At 38.4% G+C, this 24,765-nt stretch overlaps 1 protein-coding gene across 8 annotated transcripts in view; it reads left to right on the top strand.

The window, feature by feature from the left end:
- Window positions 1–24,765, top strand: part of NRG1 (neuregulin 1) — a 1,009,792-nt gene that overhangs the window by 964,714 nt on the left and 20,313 nt on the right. For 6 of the 8 annotated variants that reach the window (XM_060001391.1, XM_060001390.1, XM_060001388.1 and 3 more), the window contains one exon: window positions 11,648–11,777. In XM_060001391.1, coding sequence (XP_059857374.1) covers window positions 11,648–11,777 — 130 coding nt within the window. Of the gene's footprint in view, window positions 1–11,647; window positions 11,778–24,278; window positions 24,347–24,765 lie in introns of all 8 variants that reach the window. The other 2 variants (XM_060001389.1, XM_060001387.1) reach the window with 1 other exon arrangement.

Genomic DNA, 24,765 nt, shown 5'->3' with positions numbered 1-24,765 from the left:
TTAGCCAAGTGTTAGAGAGCAAGATTCTTCTGTTCTGAACATACTTTTACGGCTTCATTCCTTTATACGCAGCAACCTTTGGCCTCAGTGAGGAAAATGCTGAACTTATGGAACCAGAGCTTGGCTCTTTATGTCCACAGCCATCACACAAACACAGAATTGCTGTAACTTGGCTAAATGGTGTGTAACAATGGACTGTCTGGGGTTTTGGAGCTGCAAAGGTGCCTTTCTAAGGAATATTCTTCAAGCTTGTTGTGTTACAGATCCACTGATCAAAGAGGCCTGGCTCCAACCTGGAACCCTTGGAAGATGGTGTCTGCGTTGTCTGGACCCCATTTTTTTTCCTATACTTCTATAGAGGTGCCTTTATGCACGACACTGAAAATATAGATTACTTAAAATGATTTGTCGGGAATCACTTCCTGTCAGGGAGATGCTTTCATAACTTTTAGGAATATCACTACCTTGATCATCTGTGTAACTTAGGATTTCAGGCCAACTATGATACTGTCTGCTCGTCATGGGTCCCTTTATATCAACAGACGTGGTATAGTTAAATGAGGAAAGCGTTAGTCATGTAGTTGTGGCTACAAGACTTGATATTTTAATTTCACCAATGACTCTTGAGTATTGAGAATGGCCCGCAGTTCCTCTGTCTAATAATATCATGGGTATATCCTAGATTGTGTGAAGGATAAAGAGGAAACGTGTGTTAGGCAGTTTGAATGCCTTAGAAAGAGGTGCAATACGAGGTGTGAAATACAAACCCCAGCATTTAGTTCTTGCTTAATTTTAATGTATATGAATACAAAGTAGTGTTAATTCTTCAGTATGGTGCTGATTCCTCTCCCATCATTACTGGGCTAGTTGGAGCAATCTTCCTTTCTCATCTAGACCTTTGTGTCAGCTTCTTCACTGGTCTCCTCATCTCCATTTTTCTCCCTTTCCAAAGGCTATAGAATAGACCGTTAATTTTATTAATCACAGCCGTAAGCAAAAACCCAACTCTCCCCATGACCTACAGATTCAATATTAATTCCAGCCAGGTTGCCAAGGGCTTCTTTAATATGGATGTATTATTATTTTGTAGCCTCATTAACTTCACCTCCCTATTTATGATCCATCTCCCAAACTGAACTACTACCTTTCACTGAACATGACATTCATTGTTCTACCTCCATAAATTCATTTGCTTTTCCCTTTAATATAATGCCTTCTTCTACCCCAAGCACAGACCCAGTTCCCCTTCTTAATATATTACCCTTTGAAAGTATCTCCTATTCTGCATATTTATTGTTAGGTTCACACCTAGCTGACCTAAATGATTTATAGTTCCTATTGCTGTTGTGAATATAATCCTTTTATTTTATTAGGTTTTCTTGCTAGGTAATACTGGTATCCAATCATATCATCTTCTAATAGTGCTTATTTTATCTCCTCATTTCCTACAGTTGTACCACAATTTGTTATTCCTGTCTTGTTGCATTGGCTAGAACTTTCAGAGCAGTGTTAAATAGTAGCACCAGTAGTCACCATTCTTGGCTTGTTCTTGATATTAAGGAAATTGATATTGTTATAAAGGATATTGTTATAAAGGATATTGATATTGTTCTTGATATTAAGGAAACCACCCCTCCAAGAGTTTCAGGGTTAAGTATGATTTAGATTGGTGGCTAACAGTCAGCATCTTTAGGTTGCATAGAGTATCATTCTAATTCCACTTTATAAAGACATGCTTTGAAAAGGCTGAAATTGATATTTTTGCATTTTTAAGTTTTAAATGTATGTAGGGATATATTAAAACATGTACATATATATGTGTAAATTTAAACATGCATATTGAACGTATGAAAGTACAAAGAATGATATAACAAATTCCCATGGAGCCATCATCCAGTTCAGCAGTTATCAGTTTTGTTTTATCCTGATTTCACTCACTTCCCTTCCCTCTTACTATTTTGAAGTAAATCCCAGACATCTTATTATTCAATGTATAAATATTTCAGCATGTACCTCTGAAAGGTATGGGCTATTTTTAAACATAACCATAATGCATTTGATACATATATCAATTTTTTTAACATCTTTATTGGAGTATAATTGCTTTACAATGTTGTGTTAGTTTTGGCTGTACAACAAAGTGAATCAGCTATATGTATACATATATCCCCATATCCCCTCCCTCTTGCGTCTCCCTCCCACCCTCCCCATCCCATCCCTCTAGGTGGTCACGAAGCACTAAGCTGATCTCCCTGTGCTATGCGGCTGCTTCCCACTAGCTATCTATTTTACATTTAATAGTGTATATATGTCAATGCCATTCTCTCACTTCGTCCCAGCTTACCCTTCCCCCTCCCCAAGTCCTCAAGTCCATTCTCTATGTCTGCGTCTTTATTCCTGTCCTGCCTCTAGGTTCATCAGAACCTTTCTTTTTTTTTTTTTTTAGATTCCATATATATGTGTTAGCATATGGTATTTATTTTTCTCTTTCTGACTTACAGCACTCGGTATGACAGACTCTAGGTCCATCTACCTCACTACAAATAACTCAATTTTGTTTCTTTTTATGACTGAGTAATATTCCATTGTATATATCTGCCACATCTTCTTTATCCATTCATCTGTCGATGGACACTTAGGTTGTTTCCATGTCCTGGCTATTGTAAATAGTGCTGCAGTGAACATTGTGGTACATGACTCTTTTTGAATTATGGTTTTCTTAGGGTATATGCCCAGTAGTGGGATTGATGGGTCATATGGTAGTTCTATTTTTAGTTTTTTAAGGAACCTCCATACTGTTCTCCACAGTGGCTGTGTCAATTTACATTCCCACCAACAGTACAAGGGTGTTCCCTTTTCTCCACACCCTCTCCAGCATTTATTGTTTGTAGATATTTGTTGATGGCCATTCTGACCGGTGTGAGGTGATACTTCACTGTAGTTTTGATTTCCATTTCTCTAATGATTAGTGATGTTGAGCATCCTTTCATGTGTTTGTTGGCAGTCTGTATATCTTCTTTGGAGAAATGTCTATTCAAGTCTTCTGCCCATTTTTGGATTGGGTTGTTTGGTTTTTTGATATTGAGCTGCATGAGCTGCTTGTATATTTTGGGGATTAATCCTTTGTCAGTTGCTTCATTTGCAAATATTTTCTCTCATTCTGAGGGTTGTCTTTTCATCTTGTTTATGGTTTCCTTTGCTGTACAAAAGCTCTGAAGTTTCATTAGGTCCCATTTGTTTATTTTTGTTTTTATTTCCATTTCTCTAGGAGGTGAGTCAAAAAGGATCTTACTGTGATTTGTGTCATAGAGTGCTCTATGTTTTCCTCTAAGAGTTTGATAGTGTCTGGCCTTACATTTAGCTCTTAAATCCATTTTGAGTTTATTTTTGTGTATGGTGTTAGGGGGCGTTCTAGTTTCACTCTTTTACATGCAGCTGTCCAGTTTTCCCAGCACCACTTATTGAAGAGGCTGTGTTTTCTCCGCTGTATATTCTTGCCTCCTTTATCAAAGATAAGGTGACCATATGTGCGTGCGTTTATCTCTGGGCTTTCTGTCCTGTTCCATTGATCTATATTTTTGTTTTTGTACCCAGTACCATATTGTCTTGATGACTGTAGCTTTGTAGTATAGTCTGAAGTCAGGGAACCTGATTCCTCCAGCTCTGTTTTTCTTTCTCAAGATTGCTTTGGCTATTCAGGGTCTTTTGTGTTTCCAGACAAATTGTGGCATTTTTTGTTCGTTTTGTGAAAAATGCCAGTGGTAGTTTGGTAGGGATTGCGCTGAATCAGTAGGTTGCTTTGGGTAGTATATGACACATATACCAATTAATGATAACCCTTTGTAATCAGTGATCAGATTTCCTCTTACATCAGGATCCAAATAAGTTTCACTCATTGCAATTGGTTTAATGTCTCTTTTTAATGTCTATATTTTAGGTTTTTCTTTTCTCTCACCCTTTGGTCTGTCTTTAGCTCTAGCTCTCTTTGTCTTTTTATCTTCTTTTAATTTTTTCTTAAGAAATCAGGTTATTTGCCCTGTAGAGTTCTTCATAGATTGGGCTTTGCTGATTGCATCCCATGGTGTTCTTTTATATGTTCCTCTGACCTGTGTTCTTCCTGTAAATTAGTAGCTGTATCTGGATGCTTGATTAAATTCAGATTTGATCTTTGGGGGTAAGAATACTTTGTGGATAGTTTTAGAGAAATTGACTTTCAATCTCATCAATGTTGATTCTCTATTTATTGAAATGACCATATGGCTTTTATTTTTGATATGCCATGATTTTTTTTTCATTTGATGAATAAGATAATGAATTTGTCTCATAGTTTCTGTCTTTTGACCTTCCGTCTGCTTTCATTTCTAAGTGTATTTTGGTTGATGAATAAATTAACCTATGTCATTAAATGTCACATGGTAATTTCAGCAGCTCGCCGAGTAACTGAATCCTTAATCATTCCCTTTGATTTGATGTGTTCTGTATGATGCTCCAAACTTTTGACTAATTTGGAAAATGACAGGTTAACATTTTCTACATTGACATGACCTTCCCCCAACAAAATTGATACTGGTAAAGTATGCAGAATACAGTAAAGAATGTGCCCCTTCTACCTTTAGCCTGATGAGATCTATAAATATATCAAATTAAGCCAGTCAGCTGACTGCTAATATTTGCTTTGTAGGCTAGATGAATCTTACTCTTTTAGAATACGTGTTCATAGGAAAAGATTCAAGGGACAGCTTGAAAGTTCGTTGACTTCTGGCTATGGAAATTTTATACTCATAAAACTGTCAGTGATTAGTAGAAAATATATAGCAGAACTGTATTTCTGTAGCTGGCTTCTTAGCTAAGAGAAGATTATTGGCTTTGTAAGGAAGAAAATGTCGCTTTCTTGCAACCACCTGGCCAGCCATCCACTGTGGGAGGAGACTCCTTCTTCTTTAGAAAAGCTAAGACATCCTAGAAGACATTTATGCCATTGACATGTTGCTCTAAGAAGTAGTAGACTAGAATGATTACACTGTGTCATGAGTGAAATGTGCTGTCAGAAAAAAAGAAAAAAGAATAGCCACTTCTGTGTTTGAAAAATAACCTTTGTGGACAATTTTTATTTTTCTAAGGAGAACACTATCTAATGACACAGCAACTGCTGGGAACTTAGGATCTCCTTTCTGTTTAGCTACAAATGAGCTCAGTGTTACAACAAAAATTAGAATTTTGTTTTATGAGGAGAAACACCCAAGGGTCACTTTTCATTCTGCTGAAGAAGGCAGAAAAAATATTAGGGTCTGCCCTGAGAGCTTGTAAGGGAGGGAGGGATCTAAAGGCAATCCTATTAACCTACTTCAGCCCCGCTGTACATGTAAGACAACAGAAAACAAGCATGTCCAAATTCACTTACGTGACCTTGGGCAGCCTGTACACTTTTGTGAATTTTTAGCGGGAGGTATTTGCTGAAAGACTGCAGAACTGTTCTTTTGAGATGATCTGTATCCTCTTTTTCAATATGGGATAAATTATACAGTATGTGAAGATTCTTTGGGGTCTACCATTCTATGTGTGTTATGATGCCAAAGCTCAAGTTCACTCCTTAAACCAGTTAACCTCCGCCAGCCCTTGGTGTCGGCTTGTTCTTTGGACAGACTCTCACCTCGTAGGTAATCTACCATATTACCAAGTCCTGGGGTCCATGAATTGAGATGCCCTAATTCTACTTTAGAAAGTTCTGGTTCCATTTCTGGTCTCGTGATGGTTCTTCCCTGGCTTCCCTGTTTGTTTCTGTAGCAGAGTTCAGTAGAGGAGAGGCCAAGGAGATGGGCTCTGGGAACCTCCAAGTCAGGATGGGTTTCTCTGATCTTCTATCATTTTTTTCTCAAGTACCTATTCAGCAACGGATTGAATTACTACTTGCAAAAAAATGCCAACCCAGAATGGTGATGCTTTAGTGGTTCTGAGTCTGGCTCTGGATTTTCCTTTGGAGAACTAATGCCTCCCCCGTCCTTCCGTTGGCATCTATAGAAGCTGCATTAGGGGGCATGGCTTGTCCTGCCCAGCTTCTGAGCCAGAGCGTCATTTTCAGGAACCACATAAGCATTTCTTCCCAGTAGAAGTTCAAAGTGCTCTGGTACATAATTGCTGAGGAGCTATATTCTGAGCAAGAATAATAATTTCAGATTTTTTTTTTAAACTGGGAGATCAAAGAGCAGGAATGCATGCAGATTTCTAAATACTTAGCCATGGAAGATATCACAGGTAAGGATTTTTAAAAAATCCTACAACTTTGTAGCGATTGACAGTTTCATGTTAGAATATAAAAATTGTTAATATTTGTATATGTTATTGAGACAACTGCAGAGAGTGATTTAATCTTCTGCAAGTAAATCGTTAAGAATTGTCCTAAAAACTCCTAGTCAGGGTTCATTCGCTCAGGGAAGATAGGAGCTAATGATTGCTTCTTGGGGTAAACACTATACACATACTAATTCCTGCTAATTGTCAAAGAAGAGACTGGCTTCTTATCAGTCGTTTGCATTTGTGTAATGGCCCTGGTCTGTTAGTGCTGTCTACTTCACTGATAAGGAAAACACCACTTAACACAAGCAAGAAAGGGAACCGTCCTTTCCAGCATTATTTTCTTTTTAGCCTGTCTCTGAGCAGAAAAAGGCTGGCATTCTATAGGAAATACTGTGTGACTCCATGGGAAAATATTGAGTAATGAGCAGGGAACACCCAATTACTCCTCAAAGTTTTATTCTGTGTATTTACTAAAGTGTGCAATAGTACGTGATTTCCAAAATGTTGAGTTATAAACAAAGTTTATACTATGGCCCATATTCTATGGACATCATACTATTTTTAAATGTTTTAGAGTTTTTAAACTGTTACAGTAACACACAAGATTATAAATACAGTGAATTCATGTAACTTGGAAGCTCGGTCAGAAATATTAGAGAATTACACCTGAAACTTACATGATATTGTAAATCAACTATACTTCAATAAAAAAAATTTTTTAAAGAAATATTGGAGAATTGTGTGGATCTGGAAAGTTGAAAATACTTACACATTTAAGATAGCTTCTTTTTCTTTTAACTCAAATTGTTCTTCAGTTTTATTTTGTAAGCCAATTGAATGGGTATACATTATTGACAGTGGTTTTGAAAAAGTTAGAGTAAATCATTGATATTTACTTGATGCTTTGCAATCATTCAGTGGTGACCCCTCCAAATCAGACCATCTCTTCACATTTTGTAGAAGAAGAATTTGCTAAGAAGCAACATTCGAGGCTTGATTATATGTACTTACAGTGTCTGGACAGAAATGTTTTTGCTTCTCTTTGTTCCATATTTACGCCGTGAGTAATGGAAACATATCCTCTATTTGTGTGCAGTTTTGCAACTGACGAAGTGTTTTATCAAACTCCGCAGCAACCCTGCGATACCTCATTTTTGCAGCTGAGTACACTGAGGCAGGTAGCTGGACCAGAGCCCCGCAGCTAGTAATTGGCAAAATTGTGCCTTGGCCCCCTGATTCTTCTCCGCTAACTCCAGGGTCATTTCACTACATTTCATCTATAAAGATCTCCTTTTAGGGAGAATGGTTTACAGTCTTACAATTTTCAACCCCAGTAACTTTAGTTGTTATTATTATGCCTCGCATATAATAGGCGGTCATTAAAGAACTGTGAAAGGAAGGAAAAAAGAAAGGAGGGAGGGTGGGAGGGAGGAGAAGGGTTAGGGAAGGGAGGGAAGGCTAGAAAGGAGGGAGTCCTATTTCCTGGTGCAGGATTTGGGGAATCTTTTTTTTTTTTTTTTGCGGTATGCGGGCCTCTCACTGCTGTGGCCTCTCCCGTTGCGGAGCACAGGCCCCGGACGCACAGGCTCAGAGGCCATGGCTCACGGGCCCAGCCGCTCTGCAGCATGTGGGATCTTCCCGGACCGGGGCACGAACCCGTGTCCCCTGCATCGGCAGGCGGACTCTCAACCACTGCACCACCAGGAAAGCCCCCTGGGGAATCTTTAAATGGTAATCTTAATGTCCAAATCCTTGGCTAAGTCAGGGAACTGTTCAGACTTCCCCGGAATGGTCATTAGTCCTGATCTAATGACAAGACAGACGGGGTGGAGAGTCAAACACTCGGAAGAAATTCTCTAGTAACAAGTTAACTGCTGTACTTACACTTTCTTCCTTATAATTTTGTAATTGGTAACATCCCAAGTAAAGTGTGTTTGGGATAAAACATTCATATAAATGATAAACGTAAAAGTAATGAAGTCACACTTATCGCTGTTCCTAATTGCTGTCCAGTTAGCACTTACTAGAAGTTGACCAACTCCCAGATTATGACAAACTAGTTACAAAGCAGTTTTTATTAAGGACTGAATGAGTGAGATCTATGTCACCTACTGCCAGGAGCAGCTATGAAGGTCATCTTTTATATATCAAAAGCACATTCTGTTGGCAAAACTGTTAGCTTTACCCCTGATAAACTCCTGCCAACTCCCCCAGAAAGAATGCTGTTTCCACAGTTTGGTTTGAGAACCTGCTTTGTCTGTTTCATTAAATTCTGGAGGAATTACCAAACGGAAACTGACTTAGCGATACAGCGTATATAGGCCAAAGAGAAAGGATATCTCTGCAAAATTTATAGATGTGCTTAGGGCTGACTGTGCACTGCGGTCAACTAAGGAGAACATATAAGGAAACTTGGCAAAAATCTGAAAGGTGCGTATATCACCATCCAGATCCAGGTTCTTCTGACAATTACAACTTATTCCTGTGTTTGGCTGTTGGTTCAGAACAGCTGTACCCAGTTGGTCCACGCTTTGTGTCACCTGGGAGTTAACTGCTGCTTTGCAATTCCATGATCATGTTTGTTTTCGCTGCTACTAAAGGATAGAAGCGCTAAGCAGGGTACTCCATGACACGTAAGACAGTTGCTACTTCATTTTCTCCAAGAATTATTTTATTATCAACTATCCCATCCCTAGTGTCTAGTCATGATCTAAGAATTTTTCAGATGAATTTGTCAAAGCTCAGAGCTGCAGGATAATTCAAAGGATAATCATGTCAAGAAAAATACTTTTAAAGGACTGAAAAAAAGGGATTGTTTCTAGTTTTAACCCACATTTCTAAATCCTACTTATTTGAGAACACAAGATCAGAAAATCCAAGGCATAGGTGTGATGTTTCCGTCTCTTGTTTCTGTCACAGCGAATGTTCATTGTAAGTTTGCAGTGAACATGGAGGGTCTGCTTTGGCGAGGACGGGGTTGATTTCGTTGTTTTTAATAAAAGCCTCGGCATTTGTCCTGAAAGAGCCCGCTGCAGTGTTTGCTGCCCAGTTTGGATGAGGGGTAATTCTTAGCAGCCTGTCAGGGATTCAGGGACCACTGGGGTCTGCTTGAGGCTCAGAGCTCCTCTGCAGGAATGATGGTGACAGAACACTGCAGGTGGTCCCCTCGGCAAAAATACGCTGCCCAATTTGTCATCCTGTAGACCCCTGTCAGCGGTTGAAACTCGTAAGCACAAAACCTTTAAGACAAACTCCCTCCTAGTATTTTTTTAAAAGCAGTCGCCATGGATGAAAATATTCATAGCACCTAAGTAAACAGTTTTTCACATGAAGATATAATATTATGTTAAAATCTATGCTAAGTGATGTGTAGAAATCGTCTACTCTATGATTTTATAGACCAAAGGATGCAAGTTATGTTTCCCCTCTTCCTGATAAAGATGGTAAAAGTGTAGCTGCTGGCAGAGGGTAACATCACCTCTCTCCTCTCTCTCCCTGGTTCTTCTGGTTGGGTTTGTAGACGTGAGCTGGACATCTGGAAATGCATTCTGAAAAGGACTTTGTGTTGGAATAATTTGAAAATTGACCCAGTTCTTAATTACCCATTATAATGATTCTTCGAAATCTTCAGATTTCTGGTATCAGATTTTACATCTGATTGGTAGATAGCAAAAGTAAGATTCTTCCCTACTTGTTCAGTAACCATACCTGCTATTATTCATCGGATGCCAGTTTTGTGCCAATTCCTTTTACCTCTATAAGAGTCCGGTAAGAGTCCCCTTACCCTGTTTTCTAAATGGGAAAATTGACCATCTGGATGGCTAGGTGACTTACTCAAGGACACAAAGCTAGTAGGAGATGGGATTTGAACCAGATGTCTCCAAAGGGCAAATCATTTTGACTGTCCTTTGCTGTTCCTCCTGAAAGCCATGGTGAGAACAGAGAAATGGTCCCAAACATGCCTTAGACAGGAGAAAAAGAGACAAGAAAGGCCTCGAGTCGTTTAGAAACTGAATAATCAGATGCTCGGTATTTCAATCAGGTAGAGTAAAAATCAAGCAGAGTTAGGGTCACAATTAGGTTAAATGTCAAAGCAAAATGTGCGCTTGTGAAGGAAACGAAAAAGAAAGGCAGGAGAAAATGGAAAAATGCGACAGGTCAAATAAAATAAACAAGGGCATCTGAGTTTCACACGCAAATCATAAAATAGAAATTGATAAGGAAGACAAAGAATTAAAAGTCACTAAGAATGAGTCAGATAATCAACGAGAAAAACTTATGTCTGAAGATGGACTCTCCCTACCCCGGGAGGGTAAATAGAATCTTCAATGGCTGGACACGTTGGTTTTACATTTCATCCTGATAATGTCAGCGATAAACATTATGTTGTGAGTTAGACTGTTTGGGGTTGAGACTGAGCAGTGTTTCAAGTGCTCCCAATACCGTAAGTGGGGAGAAGTTCTGAGACTAAATGCTCTTACAGTCTCAGGACTTCGGCTTCGTTTAATCCCTGCACCTAATGGTGGAGCAATCAGTGTCAGCCTGACTTTCCAATAACTGTGAAGATTGAAGGCAAGTGAATAATCAGATTTATCACATGAAGACGCTGCAAACCAAAATTAAAACTTGTTTCTACTCCTACTTCGAATGGATGAATTTTGCAGTGCTTTATTCTACATTTGCAGCAATGTTAGACTGTCTTTGTATTTCTTCAGAAGCGTGATGGCAATCAGACATTCAATAATATTCTTCTGAGTAGAAATTAGAATAGAAAGGAAATTTTGAACAGAATGCCCCCTGATCTATACATTAATACATACTCAATTAAGAATATTTTTTTCATTAGGAACAAATAAGCCACCTTGGATTTTTCTTTGCTATACATATGTCTAAAAAATATCAAGTCCATACACATATATCACGTAATTTCAAAATAAAATAATTTTATTAATTAGTTGCCATTAAAAATTGATATCTACATTCAGTTGCACTGATGTGAATTTATGTCATTATTTTTGAGCCTTCCTGGAAAATGTATTTTTCTTAATGACAATAGATGTTCTCTTTTCCAACTTCCTTAGAAGATAAAGTATTAGTTATAAGAAATGTTGAACCTGTTGCCTATTTAATTATAATTCAATTAATTAACTATAATTACTTTTATAATTTTATTATATTTAATTACACCCAGAAAGTACTTAATGTCTTTGGTGTTGTTTATTAAGCCTGAAAGTTTAGTGGAGTACGCCGTATCTTATATGAACTCTTCCTTTTAAGAGAATTTAAGATTAAAGGCTGCTTAGAAGAGGGAAAGATGGGTATAAACCTTTCCCCTTCTTTATCTTTTATCCAGCCACATCTACATCTACCACTGGGACAAGCCATCTTGTCAAGTGTGCAGAGAAGGAGAAAACTTTCTGTGTGAATGGAGGCGAGTGCTTCATGGTGAAAGACCTTTCAAACCCCTCAAGATACTTGTGCAAGTAAGAAATCCTCTGTGTGGCTTATGTCCATGACTGCTTCTTTTAGATGATTCCTTGTCTCATGATGTATTGTTGCTGCTTTTTCCAATTTCGTTGCATCCTTTGAATAATGCTGTTTTATTTTTAAAGTGTTGTGAAAAGTTCATACCATTTATCATCTTCTCTGTTATATCCAGAATGTTATTTTGCTTTTTTCAAGGTGGGTTGGGTTTTTTTTGCCTTCATATTTATAAAGTTGCTTTCCTCGTGGTTTTCCTCGTTGTTACCTAAGAGAGATGTGCAAATATCATAGAGGTCTGGAACTTTGGATACCTACGTCTCCATCCAATGTATGGATGAAGCTGTAAGATGATGTTCCTTTTTACCCCAGTGGTCACCTGCAAAACGAATAGGACAACTAAAAGAAGCAGAAGGGCAGAAGATTCTTTACTGACACATCTGTTACACTTGGCATTAGCTTATTCGTTTATAACTCCTTTATAAAAATGGAATTTAGGTCGATCTCACTAATGAAAAACCAGCAACTTGCATTTGTTTGGAAAGGCATTTAGTGTGTTTAGCATCATTGCGTGTAGAAGGCAGAGTGTTCTTTCATGTACTACAGTTATTTATAGATGTATTTAGAATGGCGCTCTCTCCAATGACCTGAAGGAGTTAATGAACCATTAAGAAGTATCACAGTTATTCTCTCTCAACAGACAGAATTAAACAAAGATGTTGTCAGTAAGGTCACATTAAATATTTAAACCGTGCAGTTAAAATTAGTAGGTCTCATTAAAAAGCACCTGTTTATTGTGCCATGCATTTAGTCTACGCTTGGTATTTAGGCTCTCTGTGGTCCACGGACTCAAATAATTTGATGTGGTAGAAGATATTTGAATATGCGGTGAAAAATACACATTTATTTGGCCGTTGACTAAGAGCTGTGTCCCACTGTTCTAAAGTAGCAGTGATTGTCCTAAATGAGAAAAAAAACCGTATCATCAGAACAACCATCTCCGGCTCCAGAATATTACTAGCTTGTGACCCAAACGTTGACAAAGAAGAACAAGTTTGTCAGAGAGACAGGTGAGCTAACAGAAAGAGCAATTAGCAAAATGAGAAAAAAGGTGCAAGAAATCATTAAGAAGGCCAATGCCCTTTTACATCATATAAATAGTATGCAAACATTTAAGTCCCTTTTCTAAGAAAGCCTCCATTGTTTGTAATAAAATGCATCTTAAAGGACATATATTTTAAAACCATAACACCAAACAAAAATGCCGTTTCGGTAGAAACGTTTTGCTGTTCGCTGTGCTGATCTAGACACGGGCTATGTGCAGAATGTCTCGTGGGACCTCAGGGCTGTAAGCAAGTACCTCCCAGATCTGCTTTTTTGCCCTCAAAATCTCTCCTTTTAATAGAGTAGAAGCAGAGTAGATAAGTTTTGCTGGTTGTGTGGCTGATTTTATCAATGAAAACGGACAACTTATAAAAGTAGCTATAGTCTTTTATTTATTTAATTATTTTATTTTATTATTACTTTTATTATCCTTATAGTATCTTATGCTTTTATACTTTATTACTTTTGTGGTGAATAAAAGACTAGGAATCACAAGAGTTAAATTCTAATTTCAATTACTAAATATCTCTTTCATAGATATAGGTAATAGTTATAAGCCAAGATAAAGTTAATAAGTAAGAGTCTTTTCAAAGCTTTAAAGCAAGATAAAAATGAAAGAGTATATAGAAAAAAACATTTCTTTCAGGTCTGAAGGATTTTATGACTCTCAGTGTTCATTGTTTTAAAATTAAAGATTCGGGCTTCCCTGGTGGCACAGTGGTTGAGAGTCGGCCTGCCGATGCAGGGGACGCGGGTTCGTGCCCCGGTCTGGGAGGATCCCACATGCCGCGGAGCAGCTGGGCCCGTGAACCATGGCCGCTGAGCCTGCGCGTCTGGAGCCTGTGCTCCACGACGGGCGAGGCCACAACAGTGAGAGGCCCACGTACCGCAAAAAAAAAAAAAAAAAAATTAAAGATTCACTTTTTGATCACCAGTATATTCAACTCAGCATACCTATAGCAAAGAATTAAAGTTGGTCAGTTTTAGACTTTGGTTCTGCCAACTTGCTGTGAATACAGCCCCAACATTCCTCCCTGCCCATACTTATCATAGTGAATGGGGATGACCAAATTTATTTTTTAACTTTTTATTTTATATTGGAGTATAGGCGCTTAATAATGCTGTGATAGTTTCGGGTGCACAGCTAAGCGACTCAGCCATACATGTACATGTATCCGTTCTCCCCCAGACGCCCCCCCCCATCCAGGCAGCCGCATAACATTGAGCAGAGTTCCCTGTGCTCTACAGTAGGTCCTTGCTGGTTATCCTTTTTAAATATAGCAGTGTGTACATGGGGGGTGACCAAATTTTATAGTTTCCTGTAAGATTTTCTCTATGAAAATAGAAAATACCAGAAGCTGAGAATTATAATCTATAAAATATGAGGTGCATTTATTATATGCGTAATCCTGTTACTCAGTCCTTGTCATAGACATACAACCTAATTACGTTTTAATCACTTGAAAAAAACACTTAAAATTATAGTTCCTTTAAATGCTTCTCCTTTTTAAACAATTGTACCCAGATTATCTATGTTTTCTCTTTTTTACTTCTTTAGAAAAGCATCTGAGACCACTGTATTTTAATTATAATAATGAAACATGATCATTTTTCACCGTAGCCTTTGCAAAGATTTACAAGCTGAGTGAGTATATATGATAGTTTCTGAATACCTCTTAGGAACCAGTGCAGTTATTTTCCACGTGTTAATTTCAGCTCTTCTGTGGCCCTCCCATGTCCTGTACAAAAAGTGCTATCGCCTAAGTGCTGTTCATTTGTTCCATTTTGGTATTGTGCCAACAACTGGAATTTTTTTCACCCACACAGCTTTTCATTAAATTTTAAGCCCAATCCAGAAAGAAATACTTGTTATATATTTTTCTAATCTTAAAGTGAAATGTTGTCTTCCTCCAACAGTTATTAAAGCAGCAACCCATGAATGAATATTGTTTCCCCCAAGCTAATCGTCTTCTAGTTCTCAGCAAATTGGCATTATAATTTTATTGTATCTTTTTTTTGGTAATATAATCTTTCAGAAAAGCGTTAAAGCTTATTACGAGATCTTGTTGGAAAGAAAATCTTTGACATCTGTGATTTTGATCAGTTTTATCCCCCTTTTGCACCATGTCTTTACTGATGCATCAGAGCAAGCCAGTACGTTGATGGAAGAATTGGAATATGTTCACTATCCAAAATATGTCATGCCTTTTTTGTTAAATTTGTCTAATTGTTTTTTAATCCCTGTATTAAAAACATCTATAACATTAAAAATAGTTTAGTCAGAAGTGAAACCAAGGCACATCATTTACCATGTCTTACGATATTATATTGTTCACTGGACGACTTGCATAGAAACAGAAAACACGAAAGTGTTGCACTGGCTCATCATGGTCCTGTGTATGAAGCCAGTTCATAGTTTCCACATGGTCCATCTGTCTAGGGCAAAACGTTTCTGAAGCATGTGCCACATCATTCAAAATCAGCTTTATCCCTGGCTAAAGACATGACTCAGAAACACCACAAGCACGCGAGTTTCCAAGTAGTCTCTCTAGTCATCTCATCCACTGTTGTCTTTTTGGGAGTTGAAGTCGAAGACTTTACAGCAAAGCTCTTTTGTCTCTCTGTTTAGAACAAGGTGTTCCAAATGGATTAACCATATAACAGTTAAACACTTCTCTGAGGAGAGGTTTGCTGGTTACTTGGGCTTCTCCTCTGGGAACTGTGTGGGAATTTCTGTGGTGTATCTCATCTTTTATATTTCTCTTCTCTCTATAGTAATTTAAAATTTATCCTGGGGAAAAAAACAAAACAAAAAAAAAACAGTTACTATTCCAGATTGCATAAAGACCAGAAAAGTATCATTCCGTCTTTTACCCTCTGGTACCCCATGTAGTCACATGGTTCAAAGAAACAGGACAGTTTGAACATGACATTGTCCAGATGTTCCTGTTTTCTCCCCTTGTTCTTGTATAGCTGCTCCTCTGAACAGCTTTACTTAGAGAACTATTTTGGAAGATGTTGATGTGATTTTTTTTTAATCGAAAAATGATTTTATACCACACCGTATTTATAAACCCGTGATGCTGTCCTATGGGCAGATGTGCCTTCCCCGTGTGGGGATTAGTGTTTTAACCACCAATTTTGGTGAATAGTCTGAGCTCTTTCACTTCAACTCTCTGGACAGTATATTTATAACATAGAGTTAATATGTTCTCCAAACTTCTTCCCAGGGAGTCAGTGAAATTAAATGAATTCATTTCTGCTAAAGCACTTCTAACTCTGGGGAAGCAAGATTGCTTTTTCCTTGTAATAAAAAATAAATGGTAGAATTACGTTCTCTCTGTAGACACTGGAAAAATATATACACCTGTCTTAACAGACTGTGTTATCATATTTAATTCCCAATTCTTCATTTTATTTAACACTAGCAGTTTTTATCTGATTGGTTGGGGCCACCAGCTAGCTTTATAACTTTGCATTTGACATTCATTTAATCATGTAATATCTCTGATCAATAACTTCCTTATATGTAAAAACAAAAAACAGAAACAAAAAGCAAACAAAACATAGGAAGACGGGAGGTGCCTTTCAACATGAACTTATGATTTTGTCTACTGTTTATGAAACCATGTAGTATATATAAGGGCCTATATTGTATCACACATTATTATCGAGATAGTTGTGAAAAATATATCGCTAGAGGAGATAAAGTCACAACAAATTTGCTATAATAAGTTAAACTCCGTAAATGAAATATTAATTAACATTTGTTTATAGAACAGCTACCTCTATGCCAGGCATTTTTGAAAACGCAGAGAAAACATGACGCACGGTCGCTGGCCCCTGGGAACTTAGTCTATTTACGGAAATGGAGTAACTAAAATAGTTCATCAGTTAAAGTGACTATATCCCAAGTGGTACAGTGCTGATTGTTATGGTAATGAGAACTTAAAGAAGGAAAAGACTGGAATTAGTTGAAGACTTGATAAACATCGTCATCATTTATGGAGTTTTTTCTATATACCAGGCAGACACTGAGGCTGTAGTAATCTTCCCATGAGACCCAGTGACATGCATAGCTAGACGAGCAGCTCCATTCTGGGAAGTAAAACAAAACAAAAAAACTAAGTTAGACAGGAGAGTCAGTTTCTGAGCTCTGAAAGCCAGGCAGAGGACTTTGGACATCGTGATAGCTAATCGGGCGTCATAGTAACTTCTGGAGCAGGGGAGTGATACCATAAACATAGCAAGTGCTTACGGAAGAGAGACTTCCATACAGGCTAGAGACATCTGGGGACCGGGTAAGATGAGGAAAGTCAAGACACTAGCTAAGGTTACAGTTTTATAAAATCCTGGCATAGCAATGAGGAGGTGGATGATGATACTTATAACATATTAGTAGCTGAATTAACATAATTAAGGGGGTGATGGTTCAGATTCAGGTTGTGTCCTGTGGCCTCATCATCATGGCTGTAGAAGGAGAAATTTGGAATAGAGCAAAGGGATGTATTTTGGGTTAGACCTGGAGTCCAGCCAGCTCTGGAAGCGTTCGTCCTTCAGAGTGGGTGTGACACTTACCTTCTGTAACATTTGACAGGGAGAGCAACCTTTGTGAGTGGGCGGGACTCTTGTGGCTTAGATGTAGATAGTCAGCTCTTCACATGACCACGTGTTCTATTTCTTCTGTGTCCTCTTGTATCTAGACTCCTGCTTTGTACTTCCTAGGTATTTATTAGCTCATTTTTGACTTCCGTGAAGACAGAGGGAAGCAAATCCTTTTGTTCTTATAGAAACCAGTTTGGCTGCAGTTTGGCGTAAAATCAGGTACACTAAGTGTTCTTAAGAGCTTGGTTCCTTTTTTTCTCCTGAAATCAGTTAGGCAGCCACATGTATTTATTGATCTCCTTCTAAGAGGCAAGTTCTATGCTTGTGCCCGTTATGAAGTGGTGAGCAAAATCACGTGGTCTCTGCCCTCATGGAGTCTGTAGGCTCTTGTGAGTAGCCAATGTATTTCAAGTAATGAATTTAATTATAAATGATTGGTGTGCTGAGTGCTATGAAGAGAATTTAGGGAGCTAAGGGAATGTACCGTGGCGGACCACAACCAGCCAGAGGCAGAGACTCCGTCAGGGGAAAAAGTACATGCAGCCCTTGCCTTGAGAAGCATATAGTCTATTTAAAATAAAATGCACCATTCTGAAATATTTCTATTGAATGATTTAAGTCAAAAGTGAATATTTAGATGTTTCATCATAAAATGAGGCTGGAGTAGATGGAGCTATAAAGTTTGGAATCGCTAAGCTGTGTGATGAGACGGGGAAGGGCATCCTCCAGGGAGGAAAACCAAACCACAAATTAGCCGAGTCCATAAGTCATTGTGTCACAAGGACACGTAGATGCATGGGCCATAGATTGAGCCCGTATCCGATGAAATTGTTTGACCCCGAAGTAAAGGATACATCAGTTAGAGTAAACAACGGCAAGGATTTTCATCTACAGATGAGCGTTTCAGAACAAGCTGTACAAACAGGGCTTTGGGAAGGGCACCAGGGTTCAAACAAGGAGGGGTTAATTCATAAACACTGGCAGCCTCATTAGTGGGATTGTATGTCTTAGATGTTGAAAAACAACATTGGCGAGCCAGGATAACTTAGATTTCCCCCCCGCCTCAGTATTTACCCATGAGTCCACTGTGGCCACTCTATGTATACTGTTATCTCAAGAATTGAGAACTAGCCCCCAGATCTTAATAAAAAAGAAATGGGATGATCAGTGATGGGGAGGTATAAGGTTGGATCTGAACGAAATGTTATTGAAGGCATATATTATATTTAATATTTTCTTTAATGGTACTGAAGAAGGCATTCCCTTGAGGAAATAAATGTCTTTTGCAGATGATACCATAAAGAACACTAAAACACAAATTAGAAAAGCATATACAGACCTCAAGAAATTTCACTTCATGGTGGATAAAAGAACGAAGTTCATCTTGGAAAAATGCAGACTAATAGTAACAGTCCATTTGGGAAAGAATAATCTACAACACAGATACTCAGCCAGTGAGTGGGCGAGTTCTAGCCAGAATCCCGAGTGAAGGGGTGAGAAAACAATCCCTTGCAATATGATACTGTAGAAAAACAAACTAGCGCTGTTTGACCTGGTGTGTACACTGCCAGCTCTGGTTTACGGAGTACGAGCAAAAGCCCTTAACGTCTAACACTTAAACACACCGATAATCCTCAATATGTATCTGTTGGCATTGCCATTACTTGATATTTGTAAACATGGACATCAAAGAAATTGTTTCAGCTGTTGTACAATATGAAGGAAATACCCCAGTTAACTAGTACTGAGGTGGAGTGAAAAGAAAATAGGGGCTTTTCTTTTTTGGAAGAAAATTATCTAAAAAATTGTCTGAATATTTCATGGTAGAGTGATGACTAAATAGAGACAAAATATCATATGTAAACCTGTTTCCCTTCTCCTGCCTGATCAAGGGAGGACCTAATGAAAATTAATGAAACCAAGAAATAAAGAAAGGAAGAGAAAGGATGTCTAAGGATGGTTTATAAACTGACCATAAATTTAAAAAACCACAAAACCATTTATAATGGCTTGTAAAATTAGCAAACCCTAAATGACCAGAAGTTTCTTGGAGTTCTGGAAATATCTTTGACTATATGTCTAGTGTCTCCACCAAAAAAAATGAGAAATAGTTTATTCAATTAGAATGTAAAAAATACACCAAGCACTAAATCGCTTCACAAAATTGCATGAGCTGATGATCGATTACATAGTAAGTGTATCAGGACTGTCACCGTGTATTAAGGTTATTATTAAGAACAGTTTTGATTTTACTGATGCTGTGCAGAAGTCTTGGTTACTCGACGGTAATGGCTTTATTGAATCCTAGGTAAGATGGTATTTCAGTAACAGGATTTAAATTTGAGGTAATAGACTTATTGTTAAAGAGTTAGAGTCTTTTCCAAATTCCAGACACCATTTTAAAGGTTTCTATTTAAGGGAGGGAGTCTATAAGGAGGATACTGGGAGCTCCTATAAAAAATTATTTGGAAGTATACAGAGGAGAGAGTCGGTCACAAACTATAAAAATAAAAGCCGGTTATTGAGCTGTACCTGGCAAATCAATTGACTGTGAGATTCTCCTTAATACAGTCCTTTACTGGACACTGCAGTCTGATTCTCAATCAGGTTCAGTTTAACTAACATTTTATGAGAGTCCTTCATGAGCCAGGCTAAACTTTAGAGCTATAAAATGATCAGAATGTGGTCAGCGTCCTCACAAAGAGGTAATCACGAGACAGATAGGTAAGGACATTGGAAGAGATCAGGGCAGCGTGCAATGTGAGAGCCAAATAAGGAATCCTTCTCCCAGGGTGTGGATGTCTAGAGGTGAGGATATGGCACTCAGGGAAGAGTTGATGCTAGTTGGAAGAGATGCTGCTTCAGTTCAGTTCAGACAAAACTGTCTATGAGTTTTCATCTCACGAAGAACAATCATAGAACAAAGATAGTTTATCATGTTAAGAGCAAATACTAAACTTTTTTTTTTTTTTTTTTTTGCGGTACGCGGGCCTCTCATTGTTGTGGCCTCTCCTGTTGCGGAGCACAGGCTCCGGACGCGCAGGCTCAGCGGCCATGGCTCATGGGCCCAGCCGCTCCGCAGCATGTGGGATCCTCCCGGAACCGGGGCACGAACCCGTGTCCCCTGCATCGGCAGGCGTACTCTCAACCACCGCGCCACCAGGGAAGCCCTAAAATTTTTAAAAAAATATTTCCATCTTCTAATCTGATCAGTAAAACGAACGGTATATATAGTTTTGGAGCTAAAATAGGGGCTCGGTTCTTATTCAAACAGATTCTTCTAAGACATAAAATTCTTGGAAGGTGCTCAGACTCGTGCCAAAGAATATTGTTCAAAATCAGATTAAATTTACCGTACTCTTATCTCCGAAGAAAGCGATAGATTGGGTGCTTAAAGTACAGTGCTAATAAAGAAATATGTCAGCAGCCAGTCTGCCTATTCTTTTAGAAGTAATTCCATAGAATTTAATCAGAGCCTATAGATCAGGTGCATTTCCATTTGCATATGCTTCCTCTACCCAGTCAATGCAGTCTGCAGTTTGCTTATGCAGAAACTGTTTCCACTTCCTTCCATCTGATTTGGTAGCAATTCTAGACATCCACAAAAGTTACATAATGATTATAGCCGCTGAACCCTTGAATTGCTTAGGAATAGGTATTTGAAATTTATTTTGCCTCCAGATTGTCTTAAAAATCCATTCTATCAGAAATTTATTTTTTAAGTTCTTGAGTCCTCCCTGACTGGTAACACATTCAGAAGAAATGATGTCTGGGTTTTTGTACAGTGATTCCATGTGTGAGGGTGATTCCCAGAACCTTCGTGGTAAGAGAACCCTTTGATAATCACTTAGTTAAATCCTTTCATTTTATCTCTGAGGACAGCTGAGGCCCAATGAAGCCAAATGGGCTTCTCACATGCAAGCAGCAAGATTCTGTGATGCCAGGGTAGAGGGCCTTTTGGAGGTCAGCATCCCTGACATCCTAAACTTTAATGTACAAACAGATCTCTTAGGGATCTTGTTGAAATACAGATTCTTATTCAGTAGTTATGGATGGGGGCCTGAGATTCTACGTGTCTCCTATCAAGATTCCAGGAGATGCTGGTGCTATTGGTCCTTGGACCCCACTTTGAATAATAATAAGGCTTTTACGCTAAGAAAATTCATCTAAGTGAAAGTAAACAGTAGTGAAAGGAGAGTTCTGGTTCGGTTATAGCTGATAATTCCAAAAAGGATTGGCATACCTTAAGCAGATCTAATGTTACTGCACCAGATATTCTATTGATATATCATCTTATGATAGAGATAATGCTAGTTTCCTAGGAAACATCATCTCAGGATTTGTACGAATTAGAAAATTGATTGGGTAAGATTTTTGATCCCCTTCATCTAGTTGTCCTGTGACCAGTGATCTCAAAAGTGTCATCCTAGATGCATAAATGGCAGTCTTCTAGTAAATGCGTTTCTTCTCTTAAGGGACTCATGATCTCTCAGCTATTTGTTAATTTCATGATCCTTAAATAATACGTGCATTTCTTACCTCCAATGGTTCTCTCTCCCTCTCTCTCTTCTCACACACACACATACCATATTCACATATCTTATACCATGTTCTTTGTATGAAACAAGTGGATTATTGTGTGATCAAATTAAGAATGTAAATTTTTAAGATGAAATGGTCATTATAGAATATACTTAGGTCTGAAATTACCTACTTAATTATAGTGTATGTCTATATGGATTTATATAGTCCTGGTTCAGAAACAAATATACAAATAAAAAGCCCATGTAGTGCTTCCCTGGTGGTGCAGTGGTTGAGAGTCCGCCTGCCGATGCAGGGGACACGGGTTCGTGCCCCGGTCCGGGAAGATCCCACATGCCGCGGAGCAGCTGGGCCCTTGAGCCATGGCCGCTGAGCCTGCGCGTCCGGAGCCAGTGCTCCGCAACAGCAGAGGCCACAGCAGTGACAGGCCCACGTACCGCAAAAGCAAACAAACAAACCCATGTACTTCAAAAGTTTTTATGTCAAATAAGTTATATGGAAAACAAGTTTCCGTATATTTTTCTTAAATTACCTGTGAAGGCACTCTTATTGAAGCATGCAGAATGACATCTTCATGAGAAATGACCCAACCTCACAGGCTATAGTTCTTATTTCTGTATTTCTCTAGGCAGATCTTCCTCTACTCATTGAAGCAAAAATATTATAAATGAAAATAACCAGTTCATTTAAAAAAATATATTTTGAAGAATTGAAAAAACTGTATCAATACAAGATGTTTGTTGTTAAGCTTGTGCCCTCTCCCATTGCGGAGCACAGGCTCCGGACGCGCAGGCTCAGCGGCCATGGCTCACGGGCCCAGCCGCTCCGCGGCATGTGGGATCTTCCCAGACCAGGGCACGAACCCGTGTCCCCTGCATCGGCAGGCGGACTCTCAACCACTGCGCCACCAGGGAAGCCCCCGATATAATTTTTAATGATCATAATTATACTTTGTTTACTCAAGTACTTATAGGGCTGAAAATCTAGAACTGCTAGTATTTATTCTTACAAGCCATTCTTCATGAAATAGGTGAAGCAGATGTACCAAATCACTTGAGAACATTTTTTGGCGCTGAATTTGGCTTTAAGGGAAATGAAAAAAAATCAACCTTATATTAGCAAAAATGAATCGTTTTATTCACATCTCTTTGATGCCAAAAAGATGGTGTTTATTTTTATTTACTCTGGAGAAGAAAGGGTTGTAAGTAAATCATGAGGTGTGTGCATGATGGTTATGGCCTAGATGAACTATTACTAATAATCATGGCTGTGGTTGTGGAGCACCTGTAAGAGGTATATTTGCGTCCTGGAACTTTTTGATGAATTAGAGTATGATACTGGGTAAAATGAATCCATTCTGAAATGCTTTAGTTACTGGAGTGACAGCAACAAAAAGAGCAGTTGTAAAGGACTTCCATATTTAGGCACGGCCCCATCACAAGGCTTTAAGAACAGTATTCTACCAGGATTCTGGAATTTTGATAGGCAAATGTATACGAGTGAGTAAAATGTAGATTTTATACAGTTTCAAAACAATTTACCCTAAAAGCAAAATGACATTTATTAAATACCTCAGTAGAGGAATAACTTTAAATTTTAGAAGTGTATTTGCCTTTGACTTGAGATAATTGGATGAAGTGAAATTTGTACTAATAAAAATCTGCCTCTTCCGTTCACCATTAAAAATAAGACCTAATTTGTAATATCTTTAAAACAAAAAGAGATGTAGTTTTTCTTGTCAGTAATCACTAGAGTGTGAAAGTGCTTGACTTCTATTGTAGTTTGTTGATTTCACTTATCAAGATACCTATGAAATGAAGTACAAAATGGTGTCTACAAAAGAAAAAGCTCAGAATCATTTAAACAATAAAAGATGGTGGACGGAACCTTATAAGCTCTTACGGAAACCGGTGTTTTAACACAGTGAGTCAGTTGGTCAGTGACAACTTCAGAAATGCCCAAGGGAAAATGACTTAGCTGCCCAGAACTTGCCACTTCTTTTCAACTTTTCAACCTCACTCTAGTTAAGTTTCAGTTAACTGATCTTATGAAGACTGAAGCAAACAACAGAAATATATACCCCGCAGTTTTCATGGGACATGGTTTTCTAAATGTTTTGTCTTCTCCTTTCTTTTACGTTGTTCAGCTACCAGGTCATTTGTAGGAGCCTCCATGTTCCATAGGAGGAAATTGCCAGTCTGAAAGTTCAGTGTCTTTAGCGTTCGATTGCTTATTACATTTTTACCCTCTAGGTGCCAACCTGGATTCACTGGAGCGAGATGTACTGAGAATGTGCCCATGAAAGTCCAAACCCAAGAAAGTATGTTAAAATAATCTGAAATTTGCTTTCTCCCCCAAACTACAGCAACAATCACTACCGCTTGGTGGTTTTACAACTCAGTTGTGACTGATTCCTTTTGTTCTAATTATGGTTTAACCACTCAGGGCATAAACCCATTCAATGAGACCTTGTTTAACTGTGTCTCAACACAGACCCCAATGGTCATCAGTTTTATAAAAGAATGACCCATCAGGATGGTCGGTGATGCTGGTGATCGTGGCGGGCCAGCCAACCAGAACTCCTTTCCTTCCAACGTTTTGGACCAATGCTGTCAAATAGAAAACCTAGTTAAAGGAAACATCTGCTTTCACTTCAAGTGACTCCCTTTGAGAGAATGCGGTCACTTAAAATGCTGGGATCTTTCTATCATTTCTGTCCAAATTTTTAACCCTTTGGGG

The sequence above is a fragment of the Delphinus delphis genome, chromosome 21 (genome assembly GCF_949987515.2).
Source record: "Delphinus delphis chromosome 21, mDelDel1.2, whole genome shotgun sequence".
Lineage (NCBI taxonomy): Eukaryota > Metazoa > Chordata > Mammalia > Artiodactyla > Delphinidae > Delphinus > Delphinus delphis.
The sequence above is the reverse complement of the archived record's forward strand: the minus strand, read 5'-3'. Positions and strand labels throughout refer to the sequence as shown.